The sequence below is a fragment of the Monodelphis domestica genome, chromosome 2 (assembly GCF_027887165.1).
Source record: "Monodelphis domestica isolate mMonDom1 chromosome 2, mMonDom1.pri, whole genome shotgun sequence".
Classification (NCBI taxonomy): domain Eukaryota; kingdom Metazoa; phylum Chordata; class Mammalia; order Didelphimorphia; family Didelphidae; genus Monodelphis; species Monodelphis domestica.
In genome coordinates, this window is record NC_077228.1 from 425,531,909 (window position 1) to 425,558,696 (window position 26,788).

General features: G+C 32.6%; 1 protein-coding gene across 5 annotated transcripts in view; it reads left to right on the plus strand.

Moving 5' to 3' along the window:
• The window catches only part of ADGB (androglobin), a 297,945-nt gene that overhangs the window by 35,180 nt on the left and 235,977 nt on the right, over window positions 1-26,788 (plus strand). For 4 of the 5 annotated variants that reach the window (XM_007484699.3, XM_016428944.2, XM_016428941.2 and 1 more), the window contains exons 4-9: window positions 2,328-2,399; window positions 3,349-3,543; window positions 5,082-5,221; window positions 6,543-6,629; window positions 15,876-16,204; window positions 24,414-24,539. In XM_007484699.3, coding sequence (XP_007484761.1) covers window positions 2,328-2,399; window positions 3,349-3,543; window positions 5,082-5,221; window positions 6,543-6,629; window positions 15,876-16,204; window positions 24,414-24,539 — 949 coding nt within the window. The remainder of the gene's footprint in view (window positions 1-2,327; window positions 2,400-3,348; window positions 3,544-5,081; window positions 5,222-6,542; window positions 6,630-15,875; window positions 16,205-24,413; window positions 24,540-26,788) is intronic. The other variant, XM_016428942.2, reaches the window with a different exon arrangement.

Here is a 26,788-nt window from a genome sequence, read left to right on the forward strand (position 1 = left end):
TAATAAGCAAATGAAAAAGTGCTCTAAATCTCTTATAATCAGAGAAATGTAAATCAAAACAATGCTGAGGTATCACCTCACACCTAGCAGATTGGCTAACATGATAGCAAAGGAAAGTAATAAATGTTGGAGGGGATGTGGCAAGGTTGGGACATTAATGCATTGCTGGTGAAGTTGTGAATTGATTCAACCATTCTAGAAGGCAATATGGAACTATTCCCAATGGGCATTAAAAGACTGCCTGCCCTTTGATCCAGCCATGACACTGCTGGATTTGTACCTCAAAGATATAATAAGGAAAAAGACATGTACAAGAATGTTCATAGCTGCACTCTTTGTCGTAGCAAAGAATTGGAAAATGAAGGGATGCCCTTCAATTGGGGAATGGCTGATCAAATTGTGGTATCTGTTGGTGATGGAATACTATTGTGATCAAACAAACATGAACTGGAGGAATTCTATGTGAACTCTTCATGCAGAGTGAAAGGAGCAGGACCAGGAGAACATTGTACACAAAGACTGATACACTGTGTTATCATCGAATGTAATGGACTTCTCTACTATACTAGTAGCAATGCATTCAGGACAATTCTGAGGGATTTATGAGAAAGAAGTTTATCCACATCCAGAGAAAGAACTGTGACAATAGAAACACAGAAGAAAAACAACTGATTGATCACATGGGTCAATGGGGATATGATTGGGGATGTAGACTCTAAATGATAATCCTAGTACAAATATCAATAATGTGGAAATAGTCTTGATCAATGACACATGTAAAACCCAGTGGAATTGCATGTCAGTTACTAGACGGGGTTGAGGGCAGGGGAGGGAAAGAACATGAATCTTGTAACCATGGGAAAATATTCTAAATTAACTAATTAAATACAGATAAATAAAATAATGGTATCCAGAACTATAGCAGGTATTCTAGATGTGGTCTGACTAGAGTGGTATACCATGCAACTTTCACTTTCTCATTTAATATAAATTTTATTAAACTAAAATTGCATTAGCTTTTTTGGCTGCCATGTCTTGTAGTTGACTCAGATAGAGAGGCAGCAATATATAGTATATATGGCATTTAATGTTAAGTAGAGACTTGGGTTTGTATTTAACATCTCCCTAACTTATTAGTATCTTCTTACAGCTTACAAATATTTTCACCGTCTCCTTCAGTGTTTAATCCCCTCCCCCCAACACATCTCTCATTTAATGACTATCCCTCAAGCCACTGTTCTTGTTCACCTCTCCTTCAAAGGTAGATTCCAAGGTGGGAGGGAGGCTCCCTCTATGCAACCCTTTTCAGTCTGGCTTCCCTTCTCTTCTTTCAACTGAAACTCCTACCTTTCTTCCAAGTTGTCTCTAACTGTCAGGACAAGTAGTTTTTCTTGTTTTTCTTTTTTGACCCTAGCAACATTTGACTGTGTTGGTCATCATCTCTTCTTGAAGTCTTTTCTCTCCAAGTTTTCATAACACTGCATTCTGGTTCATGACATACCTGTCTGGTAACTTCTGTGTTCATAAAGATGAGTTTACCCCAAAACTCTGTCCAGGTCTGTCTTCTATTCTTTTTATATACTTGCTCTCAATGACTTCACTAACTCCCCAAAATTCACTTACCATTTCTGTGAGTTATAGATCTATGTAACTAGCCTAGTCATTCTCTTGATTTCTATTCATATACTATGTATTTCCTTTTATATTGACTGACCTATATGCATCTTAAATTCAATATATCCAAAAAAACCCTCAGTATCTTTCACCAAAACCAATCACACTTTTTAGCTTTTCAGTTGCTATCAAGTGTATTGACATCCTCCCATTGATTGATTGTTTTAAAATAAGTGGAACTTAGTTTATATTAGCAATATGTTATAATTAACATTTTAATTCCTTTTGGGACTTTGGGTGGATCTAGATCTGTGTATTCATAAATATAGACCATTGCTGCTGGTAAAAATGGGAGGTTTTTTTATATGGGGTACCAAAAGGTTATACAAAATGTTCAAGGTGAATAGCCCTTCCTGACTTAAATATTATTCCTCTGTCCACTATTATAATTTGCTTCTCTTTGCATTATTGTTTTTAAAAAAAGAGGAATTTCCTAGATATCAGATGTTTACTGAACTACAGTCTCAACTTAGGATATTTTTCTATCAAATAGATTTCTGCAGTTAGTCTTTTTATGGAAACCATTTATTAAATTTCATGTTGACAATGTCTTTAGTTACCATTGTCATTTTTCTTATAATATCTTGCTAAGTAGTAGCTATAATGTTTATGGATTTTGTGTTGCTAAACAATCTTTTTTTTAATTCCTTCAGAATCTTGTGGTAGTGAAAGAGGAAAATTCGTTTGACTTATTTTCAGAAAATGGACATTTGCTCTGCAGTGAGGTAAATAGACTGTATCAGTTAAGTAGTTGAATAATGAGATTGGAAGCCAGAAGACAAAGAGCTAAAAAGTGAGTGAGAGGAAAAGCAGAGACAATGAATGCAGACAGCATTTTCTAGAAATTTTCTGAAAAAGAGAAAAGAGACATAAGATCATATCAGAGAATGGTATGGTCAAGTGAAAAAAATTTTTTATGATGAGGGAGAATTATATATAAAGCTAAAAATTCAAGTTCATGTGTTTGTTTCACTAGTTATTTTTACAGAAGTACCAGCAACATCTTAAAGTAGTTTTATTTATAGAGGTTCTTACCAACAAAGGGAATGCAGTGAAAAAGGGTAAAGATAAAAGCAAATAGCTCTTGTCCTATTAATGATGTACAATATCATCATTTTTAGTACCTGAAACACAACATATGCAATTTATATTAAACAACTCTACAAGTTTATATTATGTTCTCATACTCTTTGGTCCAGGGTACTCCTTAAACTGTCTAAGTATGAAAAAACAATAAATCTGCTCACTAAAAATCAGTTTGCTTAAGAAAAAAATTATTAAATCTTCAGATTTTTCAATATATATCTATCTTCCAAAATAAAGTAGTAGGAAATCTTGGTGTGCCTTGTAGCTAATTAATAATTACTGATACTTATAAAAATATATGTATAATTGCAAAAATGAGAAAAACAAAACCTAGTATTTAAAATGTATGTTAGTAGATTTTGTTAAGAAATTATTTCATAATTCAATACATTATACAGAAATTAAATGCTACCATTTCAGCAGGTATTAGTGTTATTTTTCTAAATTTTAATTTAAAAATCCATTTAAAATGTACTTAGAAAATTACAATTTAGAAAAATAGCATTTTCATTAAATAGCATTTTATTTTAATTTATTAACATTTTAATTTAAAAGTAATCATTTACTTTAATTTTTTTTCATTTTTAGCTGATGAGATGGATTATCAGTGAGATATATGCAGTATGGAGGACATATAATGGACATATTTCAAGTTCTTCAACAGATCCTCCTGTTCTAAATTGGAAACCCTGGGAACATATATATTCTCTATGCAAAGCAGTGAAAGGGCATATACCTCTATTTAATAGCTATGGAAAATATATTGTGAGACTTTATTGGATGGTAAGCTCATATGTATTATATATAATGTGTTTTAAAAATACTGGTAGCACTACTATTAGTGTAACTTATATTATTTCATAGATCAGCAATTGTGTGGCCAGATTCTGGAAATGACTGACTGACTTGATAAAGATTTCTTAACCTCGGCTCCTACTACATACACATTCCTGCTTCCAGCTGTAAAGCTGCCACTCAATTCAACTCAATAAACTTTTATTAAGTTTATTTTTATTAAGTGTGGGCACTATACTTGGTGCTAGGGATTCATAGATAAACATAAAGCAGTTTCTGCCTTTAGGGAAATTATATTCTAATGGGAGAAAATAGAAGATGATTTCAGAAAAGAGTGAACACTAACTAGGGAGATCAGTGAAATCTTCATGAAGTAGGTGACATCTGAACTAAGCCTTGAAGTCCCTTCTCAACTTCTCCCTTTGCTGTGCATCTCTGTTTCCATGCTCTGCTGGTTTGCCAGAATGTTGTACTCATCGAGTTTCTCTCCCTTCCCACCCCAGTGAGTTATGTCTCTCCTGCACATCTTTGTTTGGGGGTGATTTATTTTCCTACATGGAGGGTTTGAATGAGTGAAGCTTCTCTTATGCTGCCATCTTAGCTCCTAGCATGCAAAACTTAATATGTTTTTCAGGTGAGATTTGAACCTCAATTTTCCTGACTTTACTCCAGTGTCCTGAATCTGATATGTCATACTGCCTGAGACAAATTATTCATTAGAGCTTTAATTTGTGGTAGGAGTGGCATGCTAACTGGTAATAACATTGAGTAACAAAACGAGGAATCAGAAGTAGTTTTTCAAATGTGAATTTTAAAATGAGCAAAACTAACTATCAGGCTTTTCAGGGAATACCTATGCTTATCAGTTAGTAGTAAAATGTTTTGGTTGTGCTCTTTAAAACCATTTTAATTTCTGTTCTACTTAAAAAGCTAAATTAGCACAATTGATTCTTTAAGCAAAGACTGTTCTGTCATAAAATGTTCAAATTTAGCACAAAAGATTTTATCATTGTAGAATGGAATAAAGCTACAAACCAATTAATGTTCTTTGTTGACAAAATTATTCATGACATTATTTAAAATTCAACTGCTTAATCTTTTACATTTTTTGTACCTTGTTGCAATGTTTATTTCCCTTACATTCACATCTGTACTTACTCCCATACACATTTTGAAAATGCAAAAGTCAAAATACCATTTCCTGAGCAATTTGAAGGTCTCATCAGAACTGATGCTATAAATCACTGTTTTATTTTTTCAGATGCAGGTTCCTTTAATAGCCATAATATTAATAGTAGTCATAATTTGCCATTGTATTTTAATTGATATTAATACTTATTATTTATAGCAAGAATATAATATGTCTTCTTAAAATAGCAATCTGTTAATTTTTTCAGTAGTGTTACAAAATTTTGTTAAGATTAATAGGAATTCTTAGAGGTATGTCTAGCATATATTTAAATTTGTTTAAGTTTAAATTTCTTTACTGTAATTTAAATCACATATTTAAATTTTCTTATTTTTAGGGTTGTTGGAGAAAGCTAACTGTTGATGACAGTCTTCCATTTGATGAAGAGAATAAATTATTACTTCCTGCTACAACTTATGACTTTGAACTTTGGCCAATGATACTAGCTAAAGCCATCCTTAAGCTCACAAATGTTGAGTATGTTGAAAGAACAAGCTATCAATTTTTTATAAGAAACAAATCCAATTTTAATGGCATATAAAAATAAATTGTTTCTGAAGTGACTGCAAATGATAAATAATAGCTTTAAAAGATTAAAGTGCATGTGAACCCCATAAAGCCAGTTATAAGAATAAGCAAAGCACTGCTTGAATCATTATAAGTAGTAGTGTGTATCTGTTTGAGAAGCACATTGGGGAATTTAAATTTCAAATGGATCTGCCAAACAGTAACATCATATAACATTCAGTTGTTTGATTTCCCTAGGGGAATGATCCTGAGTTTTTCCAAATCTAGAACTCATGGTGGCTTCTAGAACCAAATAATTCAGATGTTGACTTAACTCATCATCAAATAAATGTTTTGTAAAATATTTTCCAGCTTTATTTCTATATATCAAAACAATAGCTTCTGAGTGTAAAGAATAGATTTCCTTTTTATTTCACTTAGGAAGTAAAAACTCCGGTGAGGTGTAACAAGTATTACAATAATTAATTACATCAGCAGCTTGTTAATGTTACCAATGATTTCTTATACTTTTAGGTTGCATAAAATTTTTTTGGGGGGGGAACTATATTCTCCTTATGAATAGGGACTAGACTTGTGATTTCATTACCATAGGGAACTCCTGGGTGAATAAATTCTCTCTTTTAATAAAGGTTGGCATCTTCTATGTAATTTAAACAGAGTTGTTCAGAGCTTTGAGAGGTTAAGTGACTTGTCCACATAAATAGTTCACATCTTTCTGATTTCAAATCTACTCCATACTGTCTCTTATTTATGTGATTTAATTTTTCTTCATATATAGTTTCAGTTAAATTTCCAATTTCCCTGAAACTGGGATTTAACTAATTTTTGTTTTTTTTCATTTAAATTTGCAAAATTTGAACATAACTTATGCATGTAAAGGTTTGATTATTATGAGAATTTCTAATAATCTCAACAATAAATCTATTTAATATACTGGTAAAATTGAATTTGAAATCATGCCTAAAAATTTAGCACCATTGATAATTTTTGATAAAAAAAAGTTAAGGAAATGTCTTCTTTCTCAATTTCCATATTTCTCACTATTTTATGAACTTTATGATAATAATATTTGAATTTTTATAGAATCATTTCAATTGAGAAAATTGTATTTTGTTTTGATTCAGTATCTGAAGCTTATAAATATGATCTGTAAATAATATGGGCATTATTATCTTTCCTTATTATGTTTAGGACAGGGTTCTTTAATAATGACTTGGCCAAGTTTTGATATTTTGATATAATAGCAAACTTGTTGACTTTTATTTTCTAGCATCCACATGGCTGACCAACGAGAATTAGGAGAATTCACAGTTTTTCATGCACTTACAGGATGGTTACCAGAAGTCATTCCTCTTCGGTAAAATTTACTATAGTAATTTATCTCTTCTTGAAAATTTTTAAATAAAAATCTTTAGGAATAAAATTAAAGAAAACTTGTATTTTCCAATAGTGTCAGGTAGCTAGTTAGTCAATAAACATTTATTAAGCATCTACAGTGCACCAGATAATATTTTAAGAATTTCTAAAAAATTCCTCAAGGATGTTAGCACAAAAATTCCTAATTTCATATACTGTGATATAATTACTGAAATATTTGATTCAAGAATGCTAAAGCATAGTGTTTATTCAACAGAAGAAATACTTATTTTATTTTCACATTTAATAAACTTGATTTGTTTCAACAGAGACCCCCCAAAATAACATTCCCTCTTAGCTGATTATTAGAGTAATCAGAATGTATAGATAGAAACATGCTTTTACTATGAGAAAAAATAATTCTCAAAAAGATATTTTTTACTGTGGGAGCAGAAACACAGAAGAAAAACAACTGCTTGATCACATGGGTTGATGGGATATGATTGGGAATATAGACTCTAAATGATCACCCTAATGCAAACATCAACAATATAGAAATAGGTTTTGATCAAAGACACATGTAAAACCCAGAGGAATGGAGTGTGGGTGGGGGGAGGGGAAGGAAAGGACATGACTCTTGTAACCAAGGAAAAATATTCTAAATTGACTAATTAAATAAAATTTAAAAAAAAGATATTCTTTTTAAAAATAATTATTTATTTATTTAGAATATTTTTCCATGGTTATGATTTATGATTTCCCTCTTCCCTCCCAGAGCTGACAAGCAGTTCCACTGGATTATACATGTATCATTGTTCAAAGCCTATTTTCATAATATTCATATTTGAAATAGAGTGATCTTTTAAAGCCAAAACCCCAATCATATTCCCATCAAACTATGTGATCGATCATAGTTTTTTCCTTCTGCGTTTCTGCTCCCACAGTTCTTTCTCTGGATATGGAGTGTATTCTTTCTCACAGGTTCCTCTGGACTATCCTGGGTCAGCATTGCTGCTAGTAGAAAAGTCTATTACATTCAATTGTGCCACGGTGCATTCATTTCTTTGTACAATGCTCCTTTCTGCTCCTTTCGCTCTGCATCAATTCCTGGAGTCTTTCTAGTTTCAAAAAGATACTCTAACTCCTAAACTAAGAATTAAAAAAAATCAAGTACCTATATACCCTTTTCTCACCTACAGTTACACTCATGGTACTTATTTATACCTCATCTATTAAAAAACACATCCTATTAGCTACTACCAGAACAATAGTAATGGTACCAGAATTAAAAGAAAAATGGTATTTAATGAAGTAATAGCATGGAAATAACAGGAAGTAAACCAGTAACAAGAATCATCAGAATCCATACCCAATAAGTGCAGCCTCCCAAAGGAGAGAATGAGACATCCTCTATCAGGGTCCTCACCCTTTCCATCCCCAACACAGCAAAAAAAAAAAAGTGTTTTTTTTAAATGTGGCATGATGTTTAGAAAGTTACATTTTTAAGTAGTCCCCACTTTTTCAACACTTACCTTCAATCTCAATATAGTAGTCAGGATTTTTTTTCTTCTCAGGAACCTGAACAAAAGTTCTTATATTGTATATGTTATTCTCCATTGTTTTTATACTCATACCAGTCTAGCCTGTTTGTCATAGCACACATCGATACTTGTAGTAGAGTCTAGATTTATATATCATTTATTTCTCATCTCTCCATTTCTCTTGGTTATCACCATGCTTTCTGTGTATCACTATCCTGTGTCCTATCTATCCTTATGAGATTCTTTCTCTCTAGGCATTCACCTACCTACCAAACTAGCAGATATTCTGTTTTCTGGGGGATGTCATCTACAAAAAATTCCACAGTAAGATTCTATTAATCTGATGCATTGTGTAAAATTTCTTCATTTTTGCAAATGGTTTTACCTCCCGCAGAAAGTGTATAACAATAAAAAGATGATATGTTAATATTTTTCTCACTAAAATATGATCAGAGATTAGATTAAGGAGCAATAATAATTCAGGATACATTATCAAATTCAATTAAATTGTCTATCTCATGGTAAAATCAAGTTCTTGTTATATGTAGTTGCCTCATTTGATGGATCTATTCCAAATGGAAAGCATCTCTAAGGCCACTATTAGTATCTTTTAGGGCAAACTACTTTAGTGCTCCAAAATAGAAAATGTCCCGCTATAATATAAGATATAGAATAAAAGATTTATATCTAGGAAAAGGAAATATTTTATTATATGTGTAAATGGAGTGAGTGAAGCAGGAATATTTTTTATAAATAGAACTGTGTTGATTATTTTGGAGTTTATTGTCTTCCAATATTTTCTTCCTCCATACTTGTTAGGAACACTGATGACATTGGAAATAGTTTTGTGACTATAGATCCCCTAGGGGGCAAAAGTTCTAGATTTGGTTTTCCTACAATTTAGATATGTGACTTTGAATAAGTCATTCATCCTCTTTGTGCCTTGTCCATGTAAGTAAAATGAAGAAAGGGAATGGAGGAATGTATTTCATCCTTGAGATTTCTTCTTCCCATACACTTTTGTTGTTTTTGATTTTTGTTTCCTGGTTTCGGCTTTAATTGTATTGTTGTAGCCACTGTATATGTTATTCTTTTGTTTCCACTTTTAACATTCAGTAAAGGTTTTTATTTTCTTGAATTCTTCATATTCAAGTTATGTAACTTGTAATTAAATTACACTTATTGATCTTTGTTTAGCTATTCCCTTATTATTAGGCTTATGTTTCATTTTCTACCTTTTGTCATCCAAATGCAGCATCAACATTTTTATTTTTATTTTTCCAATTAGTGGGATCTCTAGATCAAAGGGAATGAACACTGTAGTTACTTTTATTGGATAACAATTCCATGATTTTCTAAAACATTTGAACCAATTCATAGCTATATAAGAACTAAATTAGCATTTTAAACCTCTAAAGTTCCTTTAATGATCAAATTCTTCACCTTTTGACATTTTTCTTAATTCAGTGTATGTTAATTGTAAAACTAGAATGGTAGCTTGGAGCCAGATTATGTACAACCTAGGATGATAGGCAATTAATTGAGATTATCTGGCATGTAGTGGGGAAGGTTTTGAAGGTTCCTTGAGTAAAAGAGTAAAATTATAGATGACAATAGCACGTTGTCTATAGATTGATTTGGGTTTGTTCAGGTCCTGTATGGTAGGCACCAATAACTCAAAATGGACTTTTTATCTCCTTCCCAGATCTCCACCCTGAGATAGGACAGGCATGTCTTTCTCCTCTCAAGAAGTTTATATTTTGTTCTGGAGGCAATAAGGACTCTAAAGAAAGTGACATGTTTAAATATGTTTATTAGGAATATTATTTTGGCAGGTAAGAGGTTGAGAAGATAGATATTGGATCTATAATCAAGAAGCCCTAGGTTCAAATCTAGCCTCAGACACTAGCTGTATAATCCTAGGTAAGTCACTTGACCCTGTCTGCCTCAGTTTCTTCATAAATTTGAAATAAGCTGGAGAAGGAAAGGGCAAGCCACTGTAGCATCTTTGCCAAGAAACCAAAATGAGGTCATGAAGATGTGGACACAACTCAAATAACCAAACAACAGATAGAGAATGGTAGAATAGACCAGTTAGGAAACTTTGTATTGTGTGAAGACTGATACAGAGATCTGTTACTAGAGCTGTCCTCCTGTGAATATAGAGAATAAGAATGTAAGCAATGTCATAAAGTTAGAATTGATGAGTTTTGGTGACTAGCTTTGAAAGGTTGAGGGGGGGAAAATGAAAATGAATTAATGGCTGGATACCTGTTCCATAAAGGATGTAGCAATTACTTAGTCACTGCCAGTCACTGGTAAAAATACCTGCCATATGTGGTAGAAGTAACATGTAGGATAGGACATGGGAAAGATAATACAAGTGTTTAGGGTTAAATTTTTGGTAGGAGTTTGACAAAAGTGAGGAGAGCAGTTTGATAAAAAACACTCAGTTTATTTTGGGACGAAGTTCAGATAGGAAACAGGAAGGAGGAAAGTGAGATTATTCCTCTAATATTGTATAACTATACCTAAAATCCCAATCCTAACTAAAATTTCTTAAAAACCCTAAATCTAACTGTCTTCGAGGACAGGTTCTTCTGCCTGAGCCAGGCCAGACCCAACTTCCCTATACTGTCTACCTAAAATTATATTTGCTTACTACCTACCTAAGCTAATCAATAAACATTAATCACCTATAACTTCCTTAAATCTGGTTTCCTATATCCCAACAGTCACTAGTCCAACTGCCACTCTGACTGAGACAAAGACAGACCAATCTCCTGCTCTCTAGGAATCCAGAGAAAAAGAGCCCTTTCTCTCAACTGTTTGTTATATACCTTCCTCTGTAATGGAATCTTCAGCTTTCTGCTACCCTTACGTAGAAATGTTTTATGTTCCTGCCACTTGTCTGCCTCTTAAAGAGAAAGAGGGAGAGATTAAGAAATTCCCTTTAATACAAGATTAATAAGGAAAGCTTTGGAGAATCAGAGGTTCGAAGAGAAAGGAAGCCATAGGCTAACCTAAAGAAAACAAGTAAGGGAAGTGGCTAATGGTATACTGTATTTCTTTCATTTGTGAAATCATGAAAGGGCTCCTGGTTTATTACAGATAAACTAAAAGCAATTAGAGAATTATTATAAGGCTAGAGGAGGGTTATGAATCTCTATAAATTATTTAGTAACAATGAGACATTGTGAGGTAGTGGATGGAGAGTTGGCCTTGGAGCTAAGAAGACCTATGTTCAAGTCTGATAATATATGGACTGTTTATCCATGTGCAAGTCACATACCCCTTTAGTACTCAAGGAAACTCTCTATGGTTGTAAGTTGCAGAGGAGGTGCTGATCTGTATTATTCTGTAGAGGGTATCTCCTCATTTGAGAGTTCTCTCTGTCAGTGAAATCACAGGTCTAGTCACTATCCCTGTAAAGAGGAAGGAAGTTTCACTGAACAGGATAAGGTAAAAATCTCAGGGGTTTAGTTAGTTGATCAAAAACACCAGCTCCTTTGAGGGAATTCTTAAAACTAAGAAATATAAAATAACCTGAACCAAGAATAGAGACATGGGATATTAAACTTTGGTGAGAAGGAAAATGTGTGCATGTGTGAGACAGAGAGACAGTTACAGAGAATAGAGAATATACTTCTTTTCTCAAAAACCTTCAATGATCCTTTATTTCTAAAATACAGAATATATACCCCTTAACCTGGCACCTAAGCTTCCTCCTGATGCCTACTTTTCTAACCTTTTTCATACTATTCATCTTCATGAACTCTATATTCCAGTAAAATTGACTGACTGGCTATTCTCTAAACTCTACACTTTCTATATCTTTGTTCTTTTGTAACTCTTTTACAATCTCCATCTCTTAGAAACTTTATCTTAAATGCTCAGGTCTGGTTCCATTTCCTGTGAATCATCCAGCTTGTTAATGCCCTCTTTTTCAATTTTCTTCATAACTCCCCATATTTCTATTCATCGCATAGGGAAATGACTCTTATTTTTCTTTGAACCCTCAAGTGTCTAGCACAGCTTTCACAGAAGTGCTTAACAATGAACCTGAGTGACTAGAAGAATAGCAGTACCTTCAGTGGGAAGGGGTAGGTTTAAGTTAAAAGGGATTTTGTTCTTTTTTGGTTATACTGAATTATTGAGAACCTACAATAGGCCTATATTGTTCTTATTGCTCTTGGGTCATTGAATAATGCATATTATACAGTAAGAAAGTAACATGAGCTCAGAGAAGCCTTCATTGAACAACTAAAAATTGTGTTAGGCCTTAAAGATTAGTTGGATATGACTGAGCAGAGGGGGAGAAAGACACTACAGAGAAGTGGCATATATCATCCTGAGAGTGGCAGTAATATGTAGTACAAAAAAAAATAACAAGATTCTAGACTTGGAACTGGAAAGAGGCCTCACAGACAATTTAGTATAATCCCTTCATTTAAAAATGAAGGAACTGAAGCACTGAGACATTAAATGACTTTCCCAAGTCATGCAAACAGTAAGTTATCAGAGGTAATTTCTAAACTCAGGTCCTCTGATTCAGAGTCACTGAGAATTGTCTGCCTTTACAATGTTGTTTTAACTACGTTTCCCATTTACAGTCTACCCAAGTAAGTGTAAGGTTTAAAAAGAAAAAAAAAACAACTCCTAAATATAATTAAGTACTTTCTTACTACTTTTACATTTTACTGTATGTTGTCTGGTTATTCAGTTGTGTCCAACTCTTCATAACCCTCTCTGCATCATATCATACCATTACTGCCCTTGGAGTTTTCTTTACAAAGATAACTGTGGTTTGCCAATTCCTTCTCCAGTGAGTTGTAATATATACTTCTAAATATTTCCTTGTTCTGTCTTTTGACTACACCAGACCATTTTCATGATTTCTGACTCTCTTGTTCAGAAACTTGTAGCTTTTTGCTATTTCCTTCACCCTTTCAGAAAAAAAGGTGTGTATTTATGTTCAATATGTTCAATTTATGTTCAAATAAATTATATTTAACTGTGAAATACTTTCTTAATAACTCATAGACACTATTTTCAAATGGCTCCTAATTTCTCCTATTCTCAGTGTTCTATCCTTCCCCTTAGGGCTACAAGTCTCTTAATTTCCTTTTGTTTTCTTCTCTGAACTGCTCATTAAAGAAGATCTATAACTCTAACACTGTATTTGTCCCCAGTTGTTCCTAATTTATTCACACAGTATTGTTTCCTTAGGTGGATTATACAACTTTATTTTATAAAGAGGTCAAGCTCTTTTCCAACATTTTGAAGCAATACAATAACTAACAAAATATGTTATTAAAAGATTTCCTTACTGGACAATAGTGAATAGACTAGATTGCATAGTGTTAAGGGAGGAATTTGGGTAGGTAGACTGGAATCAGTATTGAGAAAGCTTTGAATGCTAAAGAGGTAAAGGAAGTCTGGACTTTGTATTTGAGATAAGGGAGAATTATTTTGTTTTTAATTGCATTTTCTCCCCCCAAGTATTTACAATACTTGTAAAATATTTTAAACATTCATTTTTTAAAAATTTCGAGTCCCAACTTCTTCCCCTCCTTTCTCTCCTGTCACGCTGAATAAATAAGCAATCTGATACAGGTGCAATCATGTAAAACATTTTTACATATTGGTCCTTTTGTGGAAGAAAACTTGAAAAAAATGAAGAAGGAATATGAAATGTAGTATGTTTTGCTCAGGATTCCAATTCTGAATTCTGTCTATGGAGGCAGATGGCATTTTTCATCATAGCTCCTTTTGGATTGTCTTGGGTCATTGCATTGCTGAGAATAGTGTAAGAATTGAATTAATATATCTACCCAGATATATATTTTATAAAGTTTATTAGAAAGGGTAGACAATCATAGTTTTAAATCTCGTTCTTCTAGGTAACCTGATCACAAGGTGCCTAGCCTGTGAGTTTCTTTCTCTTTCCCCTTACTTGCCTCCTCTCTCCCCACGTTCATTCCAAAAGCCAGAAGCCCCTTCTGGACCTGCCCCCTTCACTCTTACTGGGTCCACGTACATGGACCCAAAACCTGGCACAACTGTGTTATGTGAGAACTGTTGATGGACAGGTCAAGCTACTCAGGAAGGGGAGGGGAAAAACTTCCTTGACACAATGGCTAAGTCATTCATAAGTACAATATTGCTGTTCCTGTATGCAGTTTTCTCTTGGTTCTGCTCACTTCACTCTGTATCAGTTCATGTATATCTACCCAGGTTTTTCTGAAATCATTCTGCTGGTCATTTCTTATAGCACAAGGGTTTTCCATTACAGTCATATAGCACAATTTACTTAACTATTCCTCAATTGATGAACATCTATAAGAAGAATTATTGAAGATTTTTGAGCAGGAGAGTGACAGCATTTTATAGATGCTAAAAAAAAAAAGGCACTTTACTGATGAAAAAAACAGGGCCAGAAAACTTAAGTGTTTTGCCCAAGATTGCACAGGTTTTATATCAAAGATCTTAATCTAATTCTGATACTCCAAACACTAATATTAACTCAATTTTCTCTATCATAATATTAGAGTGGCTTATTGAATTTATAAGCATGAAAATTCATGATTTAAGTTAATTTGATTCTATATTCTGTATCAATATTAATGAACAGAAATAGGCATGTCAATGGCTAAATAATATTATTTCCCTAAGCTTGTGATTGCACAGATTGAAAACAAGTTAAAAATAACATCTAGAAGATTTAATTTGTCATAAGCTATCCTCTTCCCCACTCCGCACAGAAAGCTATATGAGCACACGTGCCCAAATATAAACATACACAAGCAGATATAAATGTGCGTGTTGTCTGTCTCTCACTGTAGGGCCCAAAGTTCCTTCCCCTTGAAACTGATGACCTTACTACCTCTATCCATATTAAAGACAGTATTTCTTAAAGATTTGTGCTATATAGATTTGGATTTTCTATTCTATTTATCTCTAACAAAAAACTTACTGAAAGAATGGAACTGATGGGATAGGGATATTGTCATTTGTTTTCAGTGTTTTCAATGAGAAGCATATTTTCTCTCTTCTTTTCAATATTGGTAGATTTGTCTATAATAGTAGATATTGAACATACCTGTCTCTTGTGCATATAATTGCCTCTGTTTTCCAGGTCTCCAACTCTACAGACTAAGCTAAAAACAATAGAATTTTCACTGGGGCAAAATGGATGTCAAATGATGTTTGAAAAAAAAATCTAATAGTAATGCCCAATTCATTTTGTTATATTAACTATAACCAGTAATTTGACTGAATTCAGGTTATTTTTTTGCATTAAAACATACAAAGAATGTATAATCAAGACCTCAATAAAAAAAGAATAATTAGTTTCAATCAGGCATTTCTCTGTATCTGGGACAGCTATAAATCATATTGTGAACTTCTTGAGGACAAGAACTATTTTTTAAAATATTTCTTCAAATTCCCAATTTTTAGTACAGTGCTTACTATATAGTACACAATTAATAAATGCCTATCAACTGACAGGCTATGAAATAATTCAACATACTAACCAATCTAATCTAATTATCACAATTATATATAATAAATATTAAACTGTTGCAATGATACTTGAAACTCAATAGCACTTGTTAGCCTGACATTGCTAGCAGGTGTACCTTAGAGAAAGAGAAAAAGGCTTCATTTACAAAAACTAAATGTATAATATATCTATTTTTAAGCAATGGCTATTTGGACAAAATTTGGAATTTCTTGAAAGAAATATTGCCAGAGTTTAAACTGATAAAGGAGAACAGTTCTGACAGACTATCAGATGGGAAGACCAGAGAAAGAAGAGATTCCAAGGATGGTTTGGATTCCAAGAATGGAAAAGAAGGCAAGAATGGAAAAGAAGGCAAGAATGGAAAAGAAGGCAAGAATGGAAAAGAAGGCAAGGAGGGAAAAGACGGCAAGGTTGGGAAAAATGGAAAAGAAGAAAAAGTTGGGAAAGAAAGCAAAACTGAAGGTTCACAAGTCAAAGGAGCTGATAAAGGTGATAAGTCTGGAAAAGGTAGGCTATATTATATTAAAATGCTGATTTCTCTAGATGTTTGCAAAGATTTCTTAAATCATTGTTCAATTAAATACCTGATAATTTCCCTAACATTTACTGACTTCCATATGCATAGATATACTATTAACAGTAGATAGACATGATACTTGCTAAGATTTTACAATCTAAAATGTGTTTTGTGATATGTTTTTGTTGCTATCTAAGAAAACTAAAAAAACCTTCTGGTTTTTAATATTGAATTTCTGATGTTTTGTAAGAAGATAAAAGAACCAATTTCTAATACATTAAAATTATTACCTATCCAAAGGAAGTGAAGGAAAAAGCAAATTTTACATAATTGGTTAATTCAAACTAATTAAGAAGAAAAATTTGGCTTTATTTTAGGAAGGAATTTCATATTTTATAAAAGTTAAAAAAAGAAAAAATTCCACTTCTATAGATTTCTAAGTAAATTTCATTTTTTAAAAGGGGAACAATGAAAAAATCAGCTTTATGTTTAATGCTAGCTATAATTGTAATGTGGTATGCTTTACATTCTTACTCTGTCTTTTTTATAGATGCTGTTCTAATTAATATAAATTCACATGTGGAATTTGGTATTAAATATCGTATTGCTAGAAAAATATACATTAACATATTTAAGTTGAACTTAGCTGTATTGTAAAACTTGTTGAATGTCTCTTACAGTTTTTACAAAAGTTATAATTTGAAAAACACCTACAATATTTTCCATTCTCTTTTTTACTTTCTACACTTAGCTTTCTGGTCCTAGGCATGCCACTTTACCTTGTTTGCCTCAGCTCCTCATCTGTAAAATGGACTGGAGAAGGAAATGTCAAACCACTCCAGTATTTTTGCCAAGAAAACCCCAAATAAAAATAAATATTAAAAAATTCACTTTGCTCAAAAATAGCAATGGCACTTATCAGACCTGACCTTTCACAGATTGTTTTGAAGTCAAAAAGAGTCACATATGACAAAAATGACTGAATAACAACAAATGGTTACTAGTCTTCATTTATTTATATGTTTTCAAAACTAGCTTTTGAATAAGAATGTGAATTATAAGAAAATTTTGACTATACTTTTTAAAACAACTTCCTTCACCACTCAATAGATAGTTTTGAAAATGAGTTAAGTAAATTAATTACACATAAGATCCCTGGGACATAATTTTTTTCCATTTTAAAGCTTTTCAATTTACTGTTATTTAGTGTTTGAAATGATAGATGTTTCTATTCATCATATGTCTAATTATTGCAATAATTTAAGATCATTATATATGAAGTAAGAATTGTTTTAGAGATTGACAAAGGTTTTGAATGAAGTAAATTTTAGCTCTATAGTAATACAGATCTATATTAAATACTACTCATTGAATTTCTTTTTTAATTTTATAATTATTTCTTCTAGCAGGTCAAACATATATTATTCTTTACATTTACTTAGAAAGTGTTTCTTCAAAACAATCTGTAAAAGGTCAGATGAGTGTTATTGCTATTTTTGAGCAAAGTAAATTTTTTAATATTTTATTTTTATTTTATTTTAATAAAAATTTACATGTTTTTCCATAGTTATATGATTCATGTTGTCTCCCTTCCTTCTTCCCTTCCAGAGCTGACAAGCAATTCCCCTGGGTTATACAGGTTTTATCATTCAAAACATATTTCCATATTATTCATTTTGTTAGAGAGTAATCTTATAAAACCCAAATCCCAAATCATATACCCAAATAAACAAGTTATAAATTATGTTTTCATCTATATTTCTACTGCAACAGTTCTTTCTCAAGAGGTTCTTTTTTTAAGTTCTCAGAATTATCCCTAATCATTGGATTGCTATTAGTAGCATAGTTTATCACATTTGATAATTCCACACTATTTCAGTTACTGTGTATACTGTTCTCCAGTTTTGTTTATTTCACTCTGTATCATTTTATGTAGGCCATCCCAACTCTTTCTGAAATCATCCTGTTCATCATTCCTTACAGCACAATAATATTCCATCAACATTATATGCCACATATTGTTCTGCCTATCTCCAATTGAGGGATTTCCTTTTAGTTTCTAATTCTTTGCCACCACAAAGAGAGCAGCTATAAATATTTTTGTTCAGACAGGTCCTTTCCCATTTTTAAACAAAATTTGGGATACAAAACTAGTAACGATATTACTGGATCAAAGGTCAGGCATTCTTTTAAAGCCCTTTGGGCTGGTTAGATCAATTCACAACTCCACTAGCAATGCATTAGTGACCCAGTATTGCCACATTCTCTTCAACATTTATTATTTTTCTTTCCTGTCATATTTAACAATCTTCTAGATGGTAAGATACCTCAGAGTTGTTTTAATTTTCATTAATATTCTCTATAACCAAAAGGGATTTAGAATATTTTTATATGATCATTGATAAATTTGATTTCTTCATCTAAAAACATAACCTTTGACCATTTATCAATTGAGGAATGACTTGGTTTCTTATAAATTTAACTTAGGTCTTTATATATTTGAGAAATTAGACCTTTTATTGTTATAAAATTTCCCCCCAGTTTATTGCCCCCCCTTCCCATCTTGGTTATATTGGTTTTGCTTGCACATACCTTTTTGAATTTAATATAATCAAAATTCTTCATTTTACATCTTGTAATGTTCTTTATGTCCTGTTTAGCTATAAATTCCTCCTTTCTTCATAGTCTGACAGTTAATCTATTCTACATTCCCCTAATTTACTTTATAATATCACTATGTTTAAATCATATATAGGATCATACAAATCATATGTATTAAATCATGTATAGGCTATAATATAGTGACTAAACCTAATTTTTGCCATACTGTTCTCTAATTTTCCCAACAATTTTTTTATCAAATAGTGAGTTCTGTTCACCAAAACTGGGATATTTGGGTTTATCAAATACTAGATTGCTGAGGTCATTTACCCCTAGTCTATTCCATTGATCCCCCTTCAATTTCTTGCCAGTACCAGATTGAATTTAAAAATATATATATATATATATTATGTCTTTTTAAAAGTATTATGCAATTACATTTAAATACTTTTTGTCATCCTCTTAAAAATTTCAAGTTCTGGGTTCTTTTTTCTTTCTCTCTCCCCTTGGGAATCTAAGCAATTTAATATTGATTGTACATGTAAAATCATGCAAAGTTAATTTCCATGTTAACCACATTGCCCCCAAGCCGCACGAGAAACAACATAAACTTAAAAAAATATGCTCCAATCTACATTTAGAGTTCATCAGTTCTCTCTCTTGGTTAAGAGCATTTTTCATCACAAATTCTTAAGTGTATTCTTGGATTTTTGTATTGCCAGAAGCTTTCACAGCTGATCATCCTTACAATATTGCTATTGCTGTGTATAATGTTCTCCTGGTTCTGCTCACTTTACTTTGCATGAGTTTATGTAAGTCTTCATAGGTCCTTTTTAAACATCCTGTTTATCATTTCTTATAGCACAATAATATTCCATAAAAATCACACATCACAACTTCTTTAGCAACCTCCCATTTGATGGGCATCTTTTTGATTTCCAATTCTTTGCCTGCTCAAAAAGAGCTACTTAAATTTTTTTTTCTTATTTATTTATTTAGAATATTTTTTCATGGTCCCAAGATTCATGTCCCTCCTGGCCCCCTTTTCTCCCTCCTCCTGGAGCTGACAAGCACTCTCACTGGGTTATACATATATCATTATTCAAAACCTATTTTCTTATTGTTCATATTTGTAGCAGACTGATCTTTTAACATCCAAAACCTAAACACATCCCCATTGAACTATGTGATTGTTCCCAAGTTTTTCTTCCACAGTTCTTTTTCTCCATGTGGATAGCATTCTTTCTCATAAGTTCCTTTGAACTGTCCTGGGTCATTGCATTGCTGCTAGTAGCAAAGTCCATTACATTTGATTGTGCCACAGTATATCAGTCTCTGTGTACAATGTTCTCTTGACTTGGCTCCTTTTGCTCTACATCAATTCCTGGAAGTCTTTCCAGTTCACATGGAATTCCTCCAATTCATTATTCCTATCAGCACAATAATATTCCATCAACATCAGATATTCAGCCATTCCCCAATTGAAGGGCATCCCCTCATTTTCCAATTTTTTGCCACCACAAAAAGCACACCTATAAGTATTTTTGTGCAAGCTTTTTTTTCCATTTTATCTCTTTGGGGTACAAATCTCACAACAGTATGGCTGGATTAAAGGGTAGGCATTCTTTTAAAGCCCCTTGGGCATAATTCCAAATTGCCCTCCAGAATGGTTGGATTAATTCACAACTCCACCAGCAGTGTATTAGTGTCCCAATTTTGTACATCCCTTCCAACATTTTTTACTTTCCTTTGCTGCTGTCTTCCTTTGCTGTCAGGTGTAAAGTGGTACCTCAGAGTTGTTATTTGCATTTCTCTAATGAAGAGGGATTTAGAACACTTTCTCGTGTGTTTATTGATAGTTTTTATTTCTTCATATGAAACCTTCCTATTGATGTCCCTTGACCATTGTCAATTAGGGAATAACTTGATTTTTTGAAAATTTGATTTATTTCCTTATATTTGGGAAATTAAACCTTTGTCAGAAAGTATTGATATAAAAATTTTCTCCCAATTTGTTGCTTTTCTTTTAATTTGGTTACATTGGTTTTGTTTGTACAAATACTTTTAAATTTGATGTAATCAAAATAATTCATTTTACATTTTATAATGTTCTCTATCTTTTGTTTGGTCTTAAAAATTCCTTCCTTCCCACAAATATGATGGGTATGCTATTCTATGTTCACCTAATTTATTTATGATTTCACTCTTTATATTTATATCATATAACCCTTTTGAATTTATCTTGGTATATAGGGTATGAGATGTTGATCTAGACCCGATTTCTCCCATACTATATTCCAATTTTCCCTGAAGATTTGTCAAATAGTGAGTACTTGTCCCAAAAGCTTGGATTGTTGGGTTTATTGCTAGCCTGCTGAGGTCATTTACCTTTGGTCTATTCTATGGATCTATCCTTCTGTCTCTTAGCCAGTACCATACTGTTTTAATGATCACTGCTTTATAGTGCAGTTTAAGATCTAGCTATTACTATGCCCCCATCCTTCACATTTTTTCATTATCTCTCTTGATATTCTTAATCTTTTGTTCTTCTAGATAAACTTTGTAATAATTTTTTCTAATTCTATAAAAAGTTTTTTCATAGTTTGATAGATATTGCACTGAATGAGTAGATTAATTTGGGTAAGATAGTCTTTTTAATTATATTGACTTGTCCTATCCTGGAACAATGTTTTTCCAATTATTTAGATCTAGTTTTAATTGTGGGGAAAAGTGTTTAATAGTTGTGTTCTTATAATTCCTGGGCATGTCTTGTCAGAAAAATTCTAAATATTTTATATTGTCTAGAGTGACTTTAAATGGAGTTTCTCTTTGTAACTCCTGTTGCTTAATTTTTTTTTTGGAAATATACAGAAATGTTGATAATTTTATGAGTTTATCTTATAACCTGCAACTTTGCTAAAGTTGTTAATTATTTCCACTACCCTTTCAGTTGATTTTCTAGAATTCAGTATATCATCATATTATCTGCAAAGAGTGATATTTTAGTTTCCTCATTGACTAATTTAATCCCTTCAATTTATTATTCTTTAATTACTATTAGAATTTCTAGCGCAATGTTAAATAATAGAGGTGAATAGTGGGCATCCTAACTTCAGTCCTGATCTCATTGGGAAGGATTCTAACTTGTCCTTATTGCAGATGATACTTAATGATGGTATTAAATATATACTGTTTATTATTTTGAGGAATGGCCCTTCTATTTCTTTCTAGTGTTTTTAATAGGAATTGGTGGTGTATTTTGTCAAAGACTTTTCCTGTATCTATTCTGATAATCATGTAATTTCTGTTGACTTGATTATTGATATGATCAATTAAGTGGATGGTTTTCCTAATATTAAACCATACTTGCATTCTTGGTATAAATCCCACCTGGTCAGAGTCAATAATCACTGTGATAACTTGCTGTTGCCTTTTTGCTAGTATTTTATTTAAGATTTTTACATCTATGTTTATTAAGGAGACTAGTCTATAGTTTTCTTTCTCTTTTCTTGGTTCTTTCCCACTTTTCCTCTGTTTCTCTTAATTAGTTTTTGAAGTCCTTTTTGATTTCTTCCAGAATCTGTGACAAATCCATATTTTTCTTTTGGATTTTGGGTGTATTTCCTTCTCATTCACTGTCCCCTTCTGTGTCTATACCTTGCTCTTTGTCTCCATAAAAATAGAGTTAGGTGCTTTTTTTTGTTGTTTGCTCATTTTCCCTATCTAATTAGAGGTAGCCTTTGTGGGATGATAGTATGGACTGAGGGCTGAGAGCTCTGAGAGTCCCCTCCCCCTGCTGATTCAATTGATCCTTGAGGTGCTGATAGCTTAAAGACTTGCCTCAGGCTTGGGTGTAAGCTTTTGATCTCACTTTGATCTTGATCAGGTTAGGGGCTGATCAAAATTTAACCCCAGGCTTAGGCTCAAGTTCTTGGTCTCACTGTGTATTTGATTCAATCAGGCACACCCTTGATTTTCCTGTCTTGGAGCTCTGCCCTGTTCTTTAGGCAAAAAGATCAGTACTTAGTACTATCAGCCACCCCAAAGTGTGAACTAAGTCCTCATTCCAACCCCAGACTAGAATTCCCTGGTCTATAGCTCTGGACTTCTCCACAGGTTTTAAATTTCAAGTATTATGGGTTGGCTTATACCACTGTTTGCCCAGTCTAGATCTTAGGATCTGGATGTTTGGCTTGGGCTTGTTACAAACCTTGAAAAGCAGATGTAGGGTGGGAAGTTTTGAATTGCTCTCAGCTTGCTCTTACCTCCTTGCTACAACTTCTTGCTGGCTCTACTCTCTTCTCACCCTAGTACCCCAGCTGTTCTTTGCCTACCTTTTGGTTTTTTTCCTTGAAAGTTTTTTCATTCTGTCTCCTTGTTGGTTCTTACATTCCTGTACTCTTTTTGTGGTGATATTTTAATTTTGGTTGGAGAGGACTCTCATGGTGGCACAGAACTTCTCTGTATTACTCTCCCATCTTGGCTCTATCCCTGGAAATTTCTGCTTTAAATATTTTTGTACAAATATGCCCTTTTCCATTTTCTTTGATCTTTCTTCGATTCAGACATATTAGTGATATTGTCTGAGTGTTCAATTTTATAATCCTTTGCAAATAGTTCCAAGTTATTTTCCAATATCATTGAATTACTATACATCCTCACCAACAATATAATTGAGCCTCAATTTTTCCATATCCTGTTCAGTATGCTATTTTCCTTTTCTGATGTACTAGCCAATCTTAGAGGTGGTAAATGGTATATCAGAGTTGTTTTACTTTTCATTTCTCTAAAAATATTTCTTAATAGCATTTTTCCATATGATTATTGATAGCTTTGACTTCTAAACTTTCTTTTATATCCTTTGAACATTTTTCAACTTGAGAATGGCTCTTATTTTTATAAATTTTTATCAGTTCCCTAAATATTAGAAAAATAAAGTCATCATTTAAGAAACTTGCTGAAAAAATTTTTTCCAATTCTAACTTTGTCTGCATATATTCTTGAAGGATTAAAATCACTCAGAATTTTTGAGAATAAAATTTACCCTAGCATTTTCATATTATATAATGATATTGTTATATCCAACAGAAAATCTCTAGTAAAGATATTTTGATATGAAGTTCAAGGTAAATATAGTGTTTGTTTGAATTGCAGGCTATGCTTGCCTCCTTCCTATCTGGCTCATTTAAAATTAAATGTGCTATATAATTTGTTCTTTTATGTAATGCCTTTATACAGGTGTTTTTTTTTTCTTTCAAAGATTTGGCATATGATTTTAGGCATGATCAATTTTTGAACCTTATGGTAATGATAGCATGTTCTTCATGGTATTTATTTCTTTTTGATGCAGCCTCTTAAGTAAAATATTCATGACTGTTCCCTTAAACAATTCAGAAATAATTTCTTTTTCTTGGTTTCAGTATTTCTAAATGTTGCAGAGTAGTGTTTCAGAGGGCTCTGGAAGTGCTGCTATTATACTTGAAGAGTATTATTCTTTTGGCTTTTCCTTTCAGTATATTTTTTAATAAAATATGCAGTTTGCAGTTTTGAAATAGAAAGTCTGAATATAAAAAATTCTTTTCTTTTTATGTGTAATAGAGAAAGTAGATGTGAAAGAAGTAAAGAAGAAACCAAAAGATGGGGAGAAGGAGAGAAACAAGATGTCTTCTCATATTTCAAGAGCTCCATCAGATGCACAACATTCTCTGCTGTCCGTATCAGAGAGTAAGCTGCTATGCTCTCAGGATAATCACTGGATATTTTAACTGTACAAGGAATGTGTAGGGATTTCTTGCACTAGAGAGATCAAGGATCAAGTTGATATTCAGGGAAGCTAGTAGTCTTTGGATCTTTGCATCTAATGTTGTGGGAGGTTGTGAGTATTAGATACACACCGTGGAGTCTCCAAGAAGTAAATTGTTCAGTTTCTCCTGGTTAAGTTAATGGTTGAGGTTTTCAGAATTGTTAGGCTACCATTTTACTTTTCCTTGAATCCCCCAGAAAAGTCCTCATCACCCCATGTTATCTCATACATCACTAGATATTCCATTACAGGACATATTAGCTGAATTCAGAGAGTAGTTAGCTGGACAGTTGTGAGGTTCTTGATAATTCTCAGTATTTTAACTACCAGAATCTAGTGCCTCCAGAAGGGTTATCTCCTAAAATTATGAAGCTTATTTGATCCCCTCCTTTTTTGTCACTTGCATACTGAGCTTGGGTGCATATTATCTCAAACAGACTGTGAGTACTTAGTTGTTGGTACACGTTTTTCAAATTTAAATTCCCTGTTAACATCACATTCCAAAATGTGTCGTTTGTTTGTTTTAAGCCAATGCTGTTCCTCTCTGTGCATAATTATTGATTTATAAACCTATTGTCAAGGTCTTTTAGGGTAAGGACATCAACACAGAGCAGATTTGTCTTGTTTCTCCTTTCTCCACCCCTCTGTGGCACCTAGTGCATGTCTGATTGTAGCAACGCAAAAATACTCATGGTATTATATTTATGGTGGAATTATACTACATGTATTTCCCATATGATTTTTTTTCTTACAGGTCCAGTCAAGCCTAGACTAGCTAGCTTTTTCTTATTGTTGTTGTTCATAATTGGGATTTTAAGTGAATAGTCCTTCTAGAAGGAATGTATTTGTCATGTCATTGAATTATTCAGGGTGTAATAATTCTTATCCTTAAAATCATCCTTCTCTCCACAAATGAAAATGCTTCTTTAAAAAAAAAATGGACACACCCATATTTCATTTGGTTCCTGTCAGTCTTTTGTATGATTGTTGGTGAAAATGTTGGAGAATGTCTATATTTTTCTTTCCTTTTTTAGATTTTAATAATGGTGGTAAGTTGTGCCCCACATTCATTGGCATTTTCCTCATTCATGGGGGATAATTAAAATCCTCTACTAATCCTATTTAGATGCCTCATCTTGATGTGGATGTAGCTTTTGGTTCTCTTTGGTTATACTAAATCTGGCAGATTCTACCATACTGAAAGACTATACCTGCTTTCTGGGGAATGAAGAAACCAAATATAGAGGGACAGAAAATTAAGGGCCAGTCTACATGGTGAAGAACTCTTTGTTTATAACAGCCCAAGAGAGAGAAATAATACTACAGTATGGCCATCAATTCCATAAAGTTAAGTCGTAGAGAAGGTCACAGAGGATACTGAGTCATACTATCTCATGCTGTTTATGAATGATGTATTACCCGAAGAATTAAATCATATCAATCTTGAGATCCTGGAAGAAAAGTCAAATGGAAAAGATGATTCATTCATTTTCACTGAAGAGGAAGACCAAGACATTGAAGGAATTGGTTTATTACACATAAAAAAACAATAAGAAATATACATGTTTCACTTGGTCATCATATTACAGAGCACTGTGATAAACATTGTAAAATGATAAATCTGAAGATAAATGCAGTACATGCCCTAACATCTGTTGCAGATGATGAGGAGATAGAGAAATTATATAAAGATCTTGAATAAGATCTTTCAAAGTAAACCAATGTATGCTTTAATGAGTGGCAATTTGAGTGCAACATAGGCATAGGTTAAGATTGGTGGAAAATAATTGAGACATTAAGGGTTCATAGACTATATAAGTTAAATGTGGCAATTTAAAAGTATACAATTAAAATCTATCAACCATTACCCATTGCATGGATGTATATATACCCACACATATATGTTTATAAATATAGATATATGGGTAATTTCTACAAAAAAGAAAATCATGAACCTCTGAACGTAGCAAGAATTGAGTAACAGCACAAGAAATCAAATAGCAGGAAATAAGTAACAATGCAAGAAATGAAACTGATTATATAGAAACAGGAAATAACAGATTCCTGATGTATAATATTTTTCCAAATCAACTTTCTATATGTAGTTAGACTATTTTTTAAAGATCAAAATCATTGCTAAATAAGAGTAAAAAAAATAGATGAATAATCA